Source organism: Pteropus alecto, unplaced genomic scaffold (assembly GCF_000325575.1).
Source record: "Pteropus alecto unplaced genomic scaffold, ASM32557v1 scaffold98, whole genome shotgun sequence".
NCBI lineage: Eukaryota > Metazoa > Chordata > Mammalia > Chiroptera > Pteropodidae > Pteropus > Pteropus alecto.
Genome location: NW_006443570.1, coordinates 6,850,252 through 6,863,549, shown reverse-complemented (window position 1 = coordinate 6,863,549; position 13,298 = coordinate 6,850,252). Strand labels below are relative to the sequence as shown.

At 40.7% G+C, this 13,298-nt stretch overlaps 1 protein-coding gene across 2 annotated transcripts in view; it reads left to right on the top strand.

Annotated features, from left to right (window-relative positions):
- CA10 (carbonic anhydrase 10) overlaps positions 1–13,298 on the top strand; it is a 435,157-nt gene that overhangs the window by 1,569 nt on the left and 420,290 nt on the right. For both annotated transcript variants that reach the window (XM_006924847.1, XM_006924846.1), the window contains exon 2: positions 75–704. In XM_006924847.1, coding sequence (XP_006924909.1) covers positions 644–704 — 61 coding nt within the window. In that variant the 5' untranslated portion in view covers positions 75–643. The remainder of the gene's footprint in view (positions 1–74; positions 705–13,298) is intronic.

Sequence of the window (13,298 nt, the reverse complement as noted above, 5' to 3'; positions counted from 1 at the left end):
CACTCATCCCTGCCTCTCTTTCTCTGTCTCCCTGTCTGCTGCGTCTGCTCCTCCCCCCCCCGCCCCCCCGGAAGCAGGAGAACGGCCCCGGAGCGGAGCAGCCACCCTCTGACCATGGCCCGGTGAGGGGGGCGGACTTCGAGGGCAACTTGTCGCGGACTGCCTGGGCTCAGCCAGAGAGCTGCCAGCGGCCGGGGGCCCGGACTGCGCCGCGCGGCCCGGCGGGGGTCTATCGTCTATGTCTTCTTGGGGCGCCAGGCGGATCGGGGTCTCGTTTTTGCAGAAAGAGCCCGGCGCTGGTGGCTTCAGGTGGCTGCCGCCGCCGCTGCTAGTGCTGTTTCCGCCGCTCCGGCGAGGAGCAGAGACGGGCGAGCGGGGACACCTCCGGGGCAGCGAGGCATCGGACATGTGTCAGCACATCTGGGGCGCACATCCGTCGAGCCCGAGGGGAGATTTGCCGGAACAATTCAAACTGCGATATTGATCTTGGGGGTGACTGTGCCTGGCCGGCTGCCGGGTGGGAGTGCGAGTGTGCGCTCTCTTGGAAGTGTGTGCTCGTGTGTATATGTGTGTGCCGTGTCGGGCTCCCCCCTTCCCCCCCTGTTTTCCCGTCGAGTGATGCACTTGGAATGAGAATCAGAGGATGGAAATAGTCTGGGAGGTGCTTTTTCTTCTTCAAGCCAATTTCATCGTCTGCATATCAGGTATGGGACGCGCTGGAGTCACGGGCGGGTTTGTGTTACGTTATAGTGTTTGGAATGTTTGGGGTTTTATTGTGTGTACGACACTCTAGTTGCCTCGCGGGGTTGCGGGGGGAGGGGAGTGATGGCAAGAGACCCTTCTAGCTCTGCGGTTTGCTGCCTTCAGAATTAAAAACCTAAGCCCAAGGGAGGGATGGGCGTGTGTGTGTGTGTGTGTGTGTGTGTGTGTGTGTGTGTGTGTGTGTGTGTGTGTCGGGGTAGTATATGTAGGAAGTCCTGGAGCGTATAAGGGGGTGGGGAATGAGAAAAAAGAGGAAGACGGGTGTCGATTTTCTACTGCTTTCTGGCTGAGAACTCTGGCGCCGAAATCTAAGCCTTGGCAACCTCCACCCCCGTCCCCTGGCTTTCAAAGTTCCCAAACTCGGTGGTTGTGGCTGGCAAAATGGACGCAGAGCTCTGCCCTGGTATCTAGGCACTTTCAAGAGACTGCGGGAGGATGCGGGACTGGAGAGTACCAGCAGGGCCCAGAGGGATATGGAGGTTCTCCATGCCTTCCCCAAACTCATCAGGACCGGTGGTCACGGTCTGAAACATGCTAGGTCGCTCCTCTCCACCTCAAATAAAAGCAAAACCCATCTGAAACAACACATCGTCATAAATACCATTTTAGATCATGTTCTTTTCTAATTCCCAGTGGCAAGGATGTCCTGGCTCAGGCTCACTGACCTCAGGCTACTTGTGCCAGTCTGTGGTTTTAGCAGCTAATGGGAATCCAGTTGAGGTGAATGAGGTAGGGCTTGTGCCTGCCTACACCTGTGTGTCTGTGCCTGGGAAGGGATTCTGCTTTCCAAGCAGTGTCTTTGTTGGTGCAAGGAGTTGGGGGTATGAAGGGGAACTGTGAGAAAAAGCCCTAGGATCAATAGTATTCCACAGTTCAATTCAGTGCCTCCTCCCATTGACAGTGCCCCGCACCCCCATTTCCCTTCACATTTGTCATTTAGATACCCTGGGTAAGGCCCATTTGTAGTGCTCCCCTCTGCCTGCATTCCCTCTGCAGAATTGGGGACTCAGCCAACTTCCCATGAAGTCACCAGAAGAGGAGAGCAGGAGCCTGCCCCCGTGAGCAGACACATTTGAGCAGCAGGGGGGTGCAGGGATGTTACCTTCATCTTCCTGCAACCCAGCCAGTTCCCACTCTCTAAGTCAGACCTGGTTCTGGATATTGCAAACCCTCATCTGCCCAGTTCCAAATACCACTATTTGGTTTCAATGTTCTCATAAGGCAGGAATAGAAAATCTTTGGTTCAAAATCATTCTATTTGGGGCTTTGCCACCCTCCTAAGAAAGTTGCCTCTACAATACCTTAGAGATGTGTGATGTACCTGGCAGATAATAAAAAGTGCCCTAAAATCCTCTGGTGAGGTCTCTTACCTTATCCTACATCGAAGGAAAAATTCCCAAGTGACTTATAAAGATTTATATCAGACAAATGTCCAGGAATGGACTGGGTGGCATCTTACAAGGCCACATTTTATATCTTTCTCTTTTCTACATGTCTATTTCAAACTCTCTCTTGTTCCATAATATTTCACTAGTTATAAAACAGCCATTCCTTACCTCCCTCCAGCATCATAAATAATTTTCAGATGAGAAAACCATCTGAGTTCTTTTAAGATTTACAAAGGGTTAACATCATTGAGGCTCTGGATACCCGCTTCCCCCAGCATCCTCTGCTTCCAGCCCCTACCCTGCATTTGGTCAGTCATCACAGGGGACCCAGCTAAGAATGGGTCTGTTCTTAGCCTCCGAAAGAGGCATTAGTGGTTTATCTGTCACAGCTATACTTGGTTTGGTATATCAGCAACTACAATTATATAAATAGAAGCATTAGGAGGGACTTATTTCCAACCCAGGAGGGGTGCTATGGAGTACGTGGCCTTTCGCATGTATTTACTAAATAATCATCATTGCTATGTAATGAGAGGATAAACGTGTTAGTGAAATTGCTAGCTATTAGCTAAACACAGACAACTGGGTTAGCATTCCAAATGCCTAGTTAGGATCTGCATTAATTTGCACTTTATGAAGACATTTAGGCAGAGATGCACCATTATATACTCTAAATTTATACATCCATTAACTTAACTTTAAAAGGCCATCCTTTCTTAAGGGCCAAGCTGACCTCCGCCCTCCATAAGCAGAACTACTCATTCAGTGATGTCCACGTATGTCACATTTCTAATTAGTAATATAATTACGACTCGCAATTTGGGAGACTTTCCTTCCCCCACCCCCCGCCGCCCCCATCTGGCAGCCTTAAGAGGTACAGGAATGCAATGCACTGAGACTGAATAATTGTGTCTCAAGGAGAGTTTAGTAGGTCTTTCATTTCTGTTTCCATGATTTGCAGTTTTAATTTACTCATGACTGAGCTCTACCAAAAGGAACATAACCTCTGATCATAGAACCTAGTAAATCTTAAATTTAAAAAGAAACTAAAAACAAAACACCTCTCTACCATCTTTGGATAAATTGCCCCACCCAAGAAATGGGTACTAACTCCGACTGAGTTACCAGGCATCAATGTTTGATGCATTGGTAGGGTTGGTTTCATTACTGAGGAATATCAAAGTAGAAAAGACCAGCAAAAGTCTGCAGTGTAAATATTTTGCAGAAGGAAAATTTTGGTAGTAGATCTGGCCTGGAGAAGATATTTTGACTGAATTTCAGTTGGTCACATTTGCTTTCAGGAATACTCCGGTGCTTTGCCTAGCTTAGTGTTTTGCCTACCTTCACCCCACCCCATCCCCCAAATTAAAAGTATATGCGAGGAGTTTTCTCCCTGGGCCTGTGTAGGTATATTCCTTAAAATACAGAGACCTGGACTTGGTATATTTGATGGCTCTGCACTAATCATTTGGTTGTGATGAAGCTGTGATACATCCCAAGGTTGTTGATCCTGCAGGGTAATTGTAAGGAACAAAATACTCTTTGTAAAATGCCTAGTGTAGTGTGTAGAATGAAGTAATCACTTGCCACAAATGGGACTGGGGATCTGCTTGGCCAGGCTTAGCTAGCTGCTGGGGAAGTAGTATGTGTGCCTTTCATTTGAGAGATCATATCAATTTTGGCTACTTAAGGACAACACAGCTAGGCTGAAGAGGGAATGCCATGATCTGGGAGTTCTTGGGGCTTGACAGTAGATGCAGATCTCATTTCACTGAAAATGTAAGGCAGCCAAGATCTGTAAAGAGATGAGAGAGAAAAACTAGGATGCTTTTTCCCTGTGCTAGCAAGAGCACCATTGCATTTTTACAAAGCAGCTCAGATCAGTGAGAATGAATGCCCAGCAGTACCACAAGAGAATTTCCTGGTCCAAAACCAGCTGTCGATCTAATTTACACAATGCATCCTACTTGCCTATATGTAACTTCGCTTCTTTGTCAGTTTATTCATAATAGTAACAGCAATAACAATTAAAATTATGTGATGCTTTCACATATATTACATAACATTGCACATATTTTAACACATCAATTCTTAGAATTTGTAGGTTAATTTTATATATAAGGCAGCCAGAGCCCAAAGAAGTTCAGCTTGGAGGATTCACAGCAAAGTCCAAGTTAAAATTGAGTGTATCGTTTATGTTTTGGTTTAAGATTTCTTTTAAATGTTTTTATTCAGTATTTTTTATTTTGATGTTCCAATTGAAAGAATAAATCGTGTTAAAGGGGTGTAAGTCTTAGAGAGTTTGGAAGCGGAAATTTAGGGTGATTGCAGTCTAGGGCTAGAAATAAGTTGGCATTTGAATAGTACATGACTCTGTCAATCAAACAGATGAGACTATTACCCAAGTTTGTCCCCAACATCTTAAGATAAGCAGTCCCTACAAGCAGGGAATATTTCATATTTCATACATTATTTTCCTTATCTGAAAAATAAAATGGTTTAACTTCAGCTTCTTTAAAGGTAGAAAAGGGATAAGTACATACCCCACACATTTGTTATATGAATTAAATGAGATAATGTATTCAATGATTTTCTCTTAGCACAGTTTTGAGGCATAGTAAGCTTGCAGTAATGTAATTATTTCTGATGAATCTGGCATTGCACGAGTTTGTGGGGCTATGATGGATAGAGCCTTTACCTTCTTTCTCTTGTTTAAAAGCAAAAACAAAATCAGCAAGAACATTTTGTGACATTGAACATGAATCCTTCTTTCAAGGAGACCTTGGTGTAACAACTTTGAAATGTCTCTTAATTTTGTTGCTTATATTAATGAGACTGGCAGCATTAAACATTGGTGCATAGTCATGAGTGTCACCCATTTTATCCCTGTGAGCCCAATATTGAGGTGAGGCTTGGAAGGTTTAATGAATCACCTGGGAACAAAGTAGTACTTATTACCCAGGGGAGCAACAGAAGTTCCTCTTTTTGCCTGTAAATTATGACTTGGTATAGAACCTAACTTTAAAGTGCTTTCCCAATGGCAAACTACTGATGCTATCAATATGGCTTGAAATAGAACATTTCATTAAATAAATAAAATAGCCACACCCCAGTAAAGGACACTTATCTGATGATCTTATTAGCAGTATGGTTTCTCGAAATCCAGTTTCCCATGCGACCACACCCCAGTAAAGGACACTTATCTGATGATCTATCTTATTAACAATATGGTTTCTCGAAATCAGTTTCCCATGCTATGTCATATAGCCCAGTCACTGACAGATGCCATCATCATATGTGAGACTCTCCTAGCAGTGAGATAAGAGTCTTCCTGAGTAATAAAAAAATCCCTGGTAGAAAGAGAAATGTTAGATGGGGAGACAGGATGGATTGCTATCCTAGGCAATCTAAAATCTCAACTTTTCACCTTAAATAAGCATTATGTATTTGGGCCTGGAGTTTAGGTCAACAAGAGTTTCAGGCACCATTAAAAGTGTATGGTAGCAAGCCGTTGTAGAAACAGTATAGATGTTAGAAGACCCAACCTGCCATCTAACTCTTTCTTCCTTAATTACCTGGATGACTTTGGCAATTCTCTTAGCCTCACAGTCTCTCAGTTTCCTCATCTGTAATATGAAAATTAAATCGTCTTTGCCTGTTTCAAAGACCTGTTTATCATATTATGGAATGATCCATGCTTAAGATATAGTTATAAAATCAAAGTTGAGATACATACACACAATGTAGAGTAACATAAAATAATGAGTAATGCTTAATTGTTAAGATACAGTTATAAAAGTAACGTTGTGATGCATAAACTATTGTGAGATAAAACAATAAGAATAATACGTAATTGTTCAATAAAGGACAGAAATGCTATAGAAGAGAGAAGTCTAGATATGAGGGAAAAGGAGAATATTGGATAAGTATTGGAGGCTGGAGTAGAAGAGATGGAGGGGACCACATCAACAAAAGGAGAGGACTGAGTGAGGACTGTCTCAGATGGAATAAAAGATTCACTTTAGGAGATACTGGAAAGTTGGGGTGAGCCCACTTAAGGGGTTGTTATATTGAGCAAATATGGAGTGTCCTAATATATTTAATTTTTTGGTGATTTTTATTTTTTCTTATTAGGTATCTTTGCATTGATTCAATGGACTGAACTTGGTTAAAATGTGTTTGAGATTCTAACATCTCTTTAGATTTTAAATTTGTGTGGCATGTCTCTAACTACTGTGCTTTGCATGGTTTGTAGCCTATTTGGATTATAGACAGTTGAGTTTTCAGGTGACTTCAACTTTCTTTTCTGTATAGTGGAGATGCTATTCCCAAAGTTGTTGATCCTACAGGGTAATTGTCAGGAACAAAACACTTTGTAAAATGCTTAGCATGGTGTCTGGAGTATAGTAACCCCTTTCCAAATTGCACATATTATATGAGAGTTACTATGGGCTTTGGAACCAAGATGGGCCTACATGTGCATCCTAACCTTCTGGATTCATTCTCTATGTGGTCTTGGAGAAGTTCCTTAAGTTCTCTGAGGCTCTGTAAAGTTTGCAAAATGAGGAGTGGAGAGAATGTACATAAAATCCTCCCAGAGTGCCTGGCACATGGCAGTCACTCAGTGAATTGGAACTGCTCCCATAAGATTATCATCACCAACATCATCAATAACGATGCTGTTATTGACACTTTGCAACTGTTCCTGTAAATTCCAGTTAATTATTCAGTCATTTCTTCTTTGTTCAACAAAATAGTGTTATCAGCTAACTATGTGCCAGGCATAGGAATCATAACAATGAACAACACCTGGTTCTTAGTATTTGTAAGATGGTACATGTTGTGAGTTGAGGTGTATATAAGATGCTATGGGAGTATAAAAGGGGAGCAGTTAACTCTGTTGTTGGTGGATGCAAGTGGGAAATGGGAAGGGCTTAGAGAGGAAGAAAACCTTTGAAACAGGCCTGGAAAGATATAAGAGATTTCATAAGAACAGAAGAAGAAGAAAAAGAAGACATACCATGAGGCAAGAATAGTATGCTCATAACCAAGAAGTGAAAAAACATATGAAGTAGAGGAGTTGAATTAAGTGACTGTATATAGGGCTAGACAATAACTGGGGCTGATATGAACAAACTTGCAAGCTAAGGTAAGTTCAGATCATTACTTTTAGTTATGAGGAGCTAATATAGAGATAAGGAAACTTACATAATCATGTTTGTGTGCAATTTAATAAGATAATTCTGTACTTTGATTGCAATAAGCAATAATTTAGAAACCCAACTCCTTGTGTTCTTGCTCACAAAAATCCATTTTTTTAAAAAAAGACTGGCCTAATAGATTAAGTAGGCCATTAGTGGACATTCTGAGTAAAAGACTTAAAAAAAAAAAAAAAAAAAGACTATTATCCTATCTCTTAAGGACCTGATTTACCCTAGTCTTTGAGATTTGGTATTTTCATATTAAACAAATACAAATGTCTCCAATTTTGTACTTGAGTAATAACAACAACAACAACAGCAGCAATAATCATCATCATCATCATCATCATCATCATCATCATCATCATCTTTGGCATTCAGTGAAACCTAAGAGAAATGAATCATCCATGAATTCATTTGTGTTGCGAAGATTGTGTGCCAAGCAGTAGATGCACTATTTGACTTGAAACAGACACCTGAAGCACTGAAAAGCATTTTATAGCAGTTTTACCTCATACTCTGCACAACTCTTATTTCCAATAGACAGCATGTTCACTTGGGAGAGCATTCTCATGGTCCCCTAAATTATGCATCTGTTTTACCCCTCAATGGTCTAGTTGTTATAGAGTGAGTGTTGAGACCTAAAATGATATGGCTTCCTTTTTTCACTTAATCATTCAACATTTATGGACGATGCCCTATACAGAAGACCCTGGAGATCCAATAGGAATGAATAAGATACTGACCTTAACCTCCAGGAATTCATAATCTACTAAGAGACTGATTTTGAAAATAGTAGTTACAGCAGCATGCGATTAGTATTGTAATGAAAAGAGAGATAGACAGTGTTTGAGTAGAACAGAAGAGGGAAGTCAGATTCATTCTGGAGGTGGGAGGAGTAGAAGAAGGAGAGTAAATAGTGTTAGAAGGTATTTGGGATGAGTCTTGAAGGATGCTAAAGATTTGGCTTGGCAGATTTTGGCCAGTTGACCAGGAGAAGTGTGATCAGGGAGGGATGATCATAGGAAACAGCATTTGCAATGACAGGGAAATGAGATAGGAAATGATGAATTCAGGGGACTGTCAAGAGGTCACTATGGCAACAACTAGAGGGGACTGTGATGGATGAGGCTGAGACAGAAGAGCATTTAGAAGATATGATTCTAATAACAGTAACACTTATATATAATATATAATACCTATATAATAGTAAAAACCACCCTGTGCCTCTCTGTGCAGGGAAGCCATCCTTTTAAGACCCATGAGGGTACATTTAATTTATACCTTTCTCTTCATTAGGAACAGAATAGTCAGGGTCAAAGCTCTGGCCCAGCTATGCTCCATTAGGCCCAGATCGCTAGTTATTTTCCAGTATCATTTCTAATTCCAGGTGGCTTCCCAGAAGCTTTTGAGATAACCCAGATAGAGATTACAGAATTTATCTTCTTACTTGGTTAGTCTCTATGTATTTATGCCCTAGAAAAAAGAGCCAGGACCCTATTGTTGACACTGGATATTGCGGTGTGACAATTATCATCTTGTTCTCTTTTGTACAACTTCTTGCTGTTTTCATTTCATGTAACCTTAAACAAAATTTTAAAGGATTCCCAGCATGCAGGTGTTGGGGTGGGGAACTGTAGATGGTAAGAAATGGTCTGGGATTGCCTTTCTAATAAAGCCATAATTGCTCCTCATTAGCAAGATTGGATGGGTAATGGAGGAGCCAGTGTTTGGGTTTGACTGCATTTGCATTAAACTGCTATCTGGATGGAAGTGGAGAGATTATCAGTGGTTGTGAAGGAGACAGCCTGAAAATGCCATTCCTTCCTGATCTGAGTGAGGTGGACCTTTGTCGCAGCGAATACAGAATTAATCTTTAACTTTGTCCAATACTTCATGCCCAATGGCTGAGGGGGCTGGAGTAGGAAATGAATTTTGTGACTTTCAGGTGAGTTTTTCCAGAGCCAAGTCCTGCTGGCTTCACAACACATTTGGCAGCAACACCATAGTTGGAATAAACTCATTACTGAAGGATATGAGTCAACGTATTTCCCTTTTGCTGCCCCCTCTTCTACCACACACACAGTTACCTTTCACTCTCAAGGAAAACAATTTTGGTGGCAGCACATGCCGAATGAGCATAGACCATTCCTTCTTTGTGAGGTTGGAATACAAATAAATACCTCATAGGATTCTTGAAATGAACTAATAAAGACATATAGCTATGGAAGGGTCCTTTCCCACTCCCAAAGGGTTTAATGTGTTGGCTCATTAATCCCTCACATGCTAATGTACGCCTCCTATGAGCTAGGCACTGGGCCAGGCAGAAAGTAAAATGTAATGAGCAAAACAGCCATGATCTTCGCCCTCATAGAATGTGCATTTAATGATACACAAATATTGTTTTCTTTTACCATTGCCAACACAGTACCTGGCATTTAGTAGATGCTCCATAATGAATGATTGAGTTATATGTAAATGAATAACAAGGCGTGATTTAGAATGCCTTTCCTTCCTCAGCAGGACACTGGGAGATAAGATTTGGGGCTAGGAGGGAGGAGAAATGAAGAAGACATCTCTGTTAGCTGCCTCTTGCTTCTACTGCATGGGTGTCTTTGAGTATGCAGAGTCAGAGAGAACTGGACTTTTCCCCAGGAACAACATATTTGATAGTTTTCTACTTCCTTCTCACACTCAACTCATATCTGCATCTGACAAACCAGTATTATTTGGGGGCACTTACATTTGTTTTAAAAAGTATTTCAGCTCCTTTGTGTTCAGTGATACCATAATAAAAGACTTTAACTACGATGATTAAAGATCAATGACATTGTTGTTCCTTTCTCCCTGCTGTCATCTCTGTTCCTGTGATAGGGGGTTGCTTAGGATGAGGTGTTTTCTTATTAGGTTCCAGCTTGAGAAAAACCAGCACGAGAGAAAGCTCACTGCCCCTTAGTTAAGTATTGAACTAGACTAGAGGGCTAGAGGAGAAAGCCTATACCTCTTTAACCGTGGTGCAGAGCAATGCAGGAAACGGCTCTGGTCCCTAAGGTGTTTCAGTCTTGTGTCTGAATACAGCTTCCCCCTCTAGCCTTTTGTTACAGAACTGTAGCACATCTCACCAGTTCTTACCAGGGAGGAGAGCCAGGCACTTAGAAATCGAAAGAACATAGTGAGTTTGCAGTTCTTGGCTGCGCATTCTGCCTGTAATATCCTAGTTGATCTTAACAGCTGTGAGGAAACGGTCAGTTGGATGCTTTGTTGTTTGCTTGTTAATTTAATTACAGAAAAAAATAAGGGGAGGTTATAGAACAAAGGCCCCTATTATTAACCTCTTACTAGATACATGGAGATTATATTGATAGCTAGAAAATGAGGCATCTATGAGTAATAAATTTCTGTTGTATGGCCTACGTATAAATAGAAATATGTCACTGTCTTTAAGTCCTATAATACACCATAATGATACCAGCTCTAAGTCCCAGTGGCTCAAATCCCCGTAGAATGAAATATAAAGTAGTGAAGTCATTATTTGTTTTATGTCTATGACAAGTTCTATCATGTTTTCTTTCACCGTGGTGAAGTTCTTTGTAGCCTTTTAGTTTGAGTCTTTGAAGTGTTGTGTCATAGTGGCCAAATGAGAGAGCCCTATGCAGTTTTAGGTGCCTGAGTTGGTATAGCCTTTTTCTACCCACTCCTGCTTTTGGAACTGCTGGTATTAGAGCTTGGCTGAGACAGGTAAAGGCTTGTAATGTGCCTTACATCTGAAGGTAAGATGTGTCGAACAAATTGATGAATAAGAGTTTTGTTTATGCATTTGCTGTTTAGGCTAATCTTGTGTTCAAGTGAAATGCTCTTCCTTGATCAGAGCTTCTTGCAGGCCAGAGACTAGATATGCAAATGTTTTAGTGTTACAAGCATGAGTGAGGATGGAAGTCCTTGAGTTAATTTTAATACCAAAAATGCTACAATAGTATCAAAGAAAACTGAGGAAAACTGATTCCTCATAGACTAGATTTTATTTACCAAAATTTTCATTTGTAACTTTTTCAACCTTAAATTTTTGCACTTAAAAAAAAAAAAGCATTATATTGTATCTTAAGAATTCCTGCCTATTCCTTCCTACTTATGTTAGTTGAAGAAATCCTGAATTCTGCGACAGATAAATCCCACTATCTCAGTGATACAATACAATAGAAGCTTACTTTCTGCTCACATTAATTGTCCAGTGTGTGTGTGTGTTTAGAGGCTTGGTTAGGGGGAAGGAATAAAAGGGAAGGAATCCTGTTTTTGTAGTGACTTTGGTTTCTCAAGGCTGATGGAGGCTCTGCTTGTCTTCAAGATATGGCTTTCAGTGTTATCCTGAGCGTCCGCATCAACAAATAAATTTTTTAAAAAAAGAATGTAGAGAGTGATCATGGGAGAGGTTTTCATGTGGACATCACTTCTGGTCAGTCACATGGCCACATCTCATTGCAAAAGAACTTGGGAATTGTAGGCTAGCCTTATGCCCAGAAGCAGAGGGAAAATGATTTGGTGAATAATTAGTATCTGCCATTTTAATAATATTCATGATTTTCTTTGTAATAGTTCCACATAGTTTATTCACCTAAAATGGCATGATTCATACTTATCTTTTTTCCTATTTTTGAGCATCTGTATTTCTAATTTTTGCCATTTGGGGCATGTGTTTTTATGACTATAGGTATTTATTTTTATTGAATTACTGTTTTTTAAAAATAATCCCAGTATTGTGATTACTGGTAAAATGGTATGACGTTCTTTACGGTTTTACCATATTACATTCAGAAGTAATGTATAACCTCCAGAAATAAACCTGAATCCTTTGAGGAAGTAAACAAGTACATAGAATAGTGATTAAACTTTCAAAGATCTTTCAACAGTGGTCCACCTCAGAAACTATTAACAAAAACCAAATTGGTATGTAAGATGTGATTTTGCTTGTTAATAAGTCAGATCAGAGACGGGAAACCATGGTCAAGAGCAAGCAAATTACCTGTCCTAAGTCCAGAATTTTGAGACTTTTTAAGTATTGTTCCTGGAACATATTTCTACAAATTATAGGGAAGAGCAAATAAGGTGGATGTCAGAAATAATCATTGGGATAGAAGTTAGAACATATTGAAGTTAGTGTAGGCTTTATCACTACTAGCTCTGTGATGTGGACAGGAAGCCATTTGACTGATCTGGGCCCCAGTTTCCTCTTTTTAAACAGAGATATTAGACTAGGTAATTTCTAGGTCTCTTTCCAACTTGGACATTTTATGGCGTTAAGAGAATTTTATAGAAAATTATCTGAGTTTGCTGTTGACAGTAAAGTTCTCCAGTTTTGGAAATGTTGAGACAGCAAGATTAGGTTATAGGAAGAACTTAGACTGTGAGTGAGCAGGAAAGTGGCAAATGGCTTTTGAAATCGGCAAGTGTAAGAGAAGGCATGATGAGAGAATAACTCAAACTCTTTGTGGAACGATTACCCCATGGCTCTCTGGTAAGACTCTGGGAGAGTCTGGAGCTCATCATGGACTGCTCCATAAAGTATTTACTGAAAACCTTGGGGCCTGTGTATTGGCGCCTTACAATTCAATCTCAACTCTGCTGTTACTTGTGCGACCTTGGGAAGTTATTTAAAATTTCTAATCCTTAGTGCTCTCTCTATACTAAGGTAAAAACATCTATCTTTGGAGTTAAGGGCGACTGAAGTTTAAAAACGCAGCATAGTGCTTGGCTCATAGAATGTACTTGATAAATGGTGGGTTTTGTACTGTTATGACTGACGCCAAAAGAACAAAAGACACGTGGGGCAAAATTAAGAAGGAATTTGGCAATACCTTGTAAAACATGGGGCTTAAATGAGCCAATTCATGTGAAAGTGTTCAGCACAATGCCTGCACATAACACATAATCAGTTGAGGTTGGTTGAATCTGA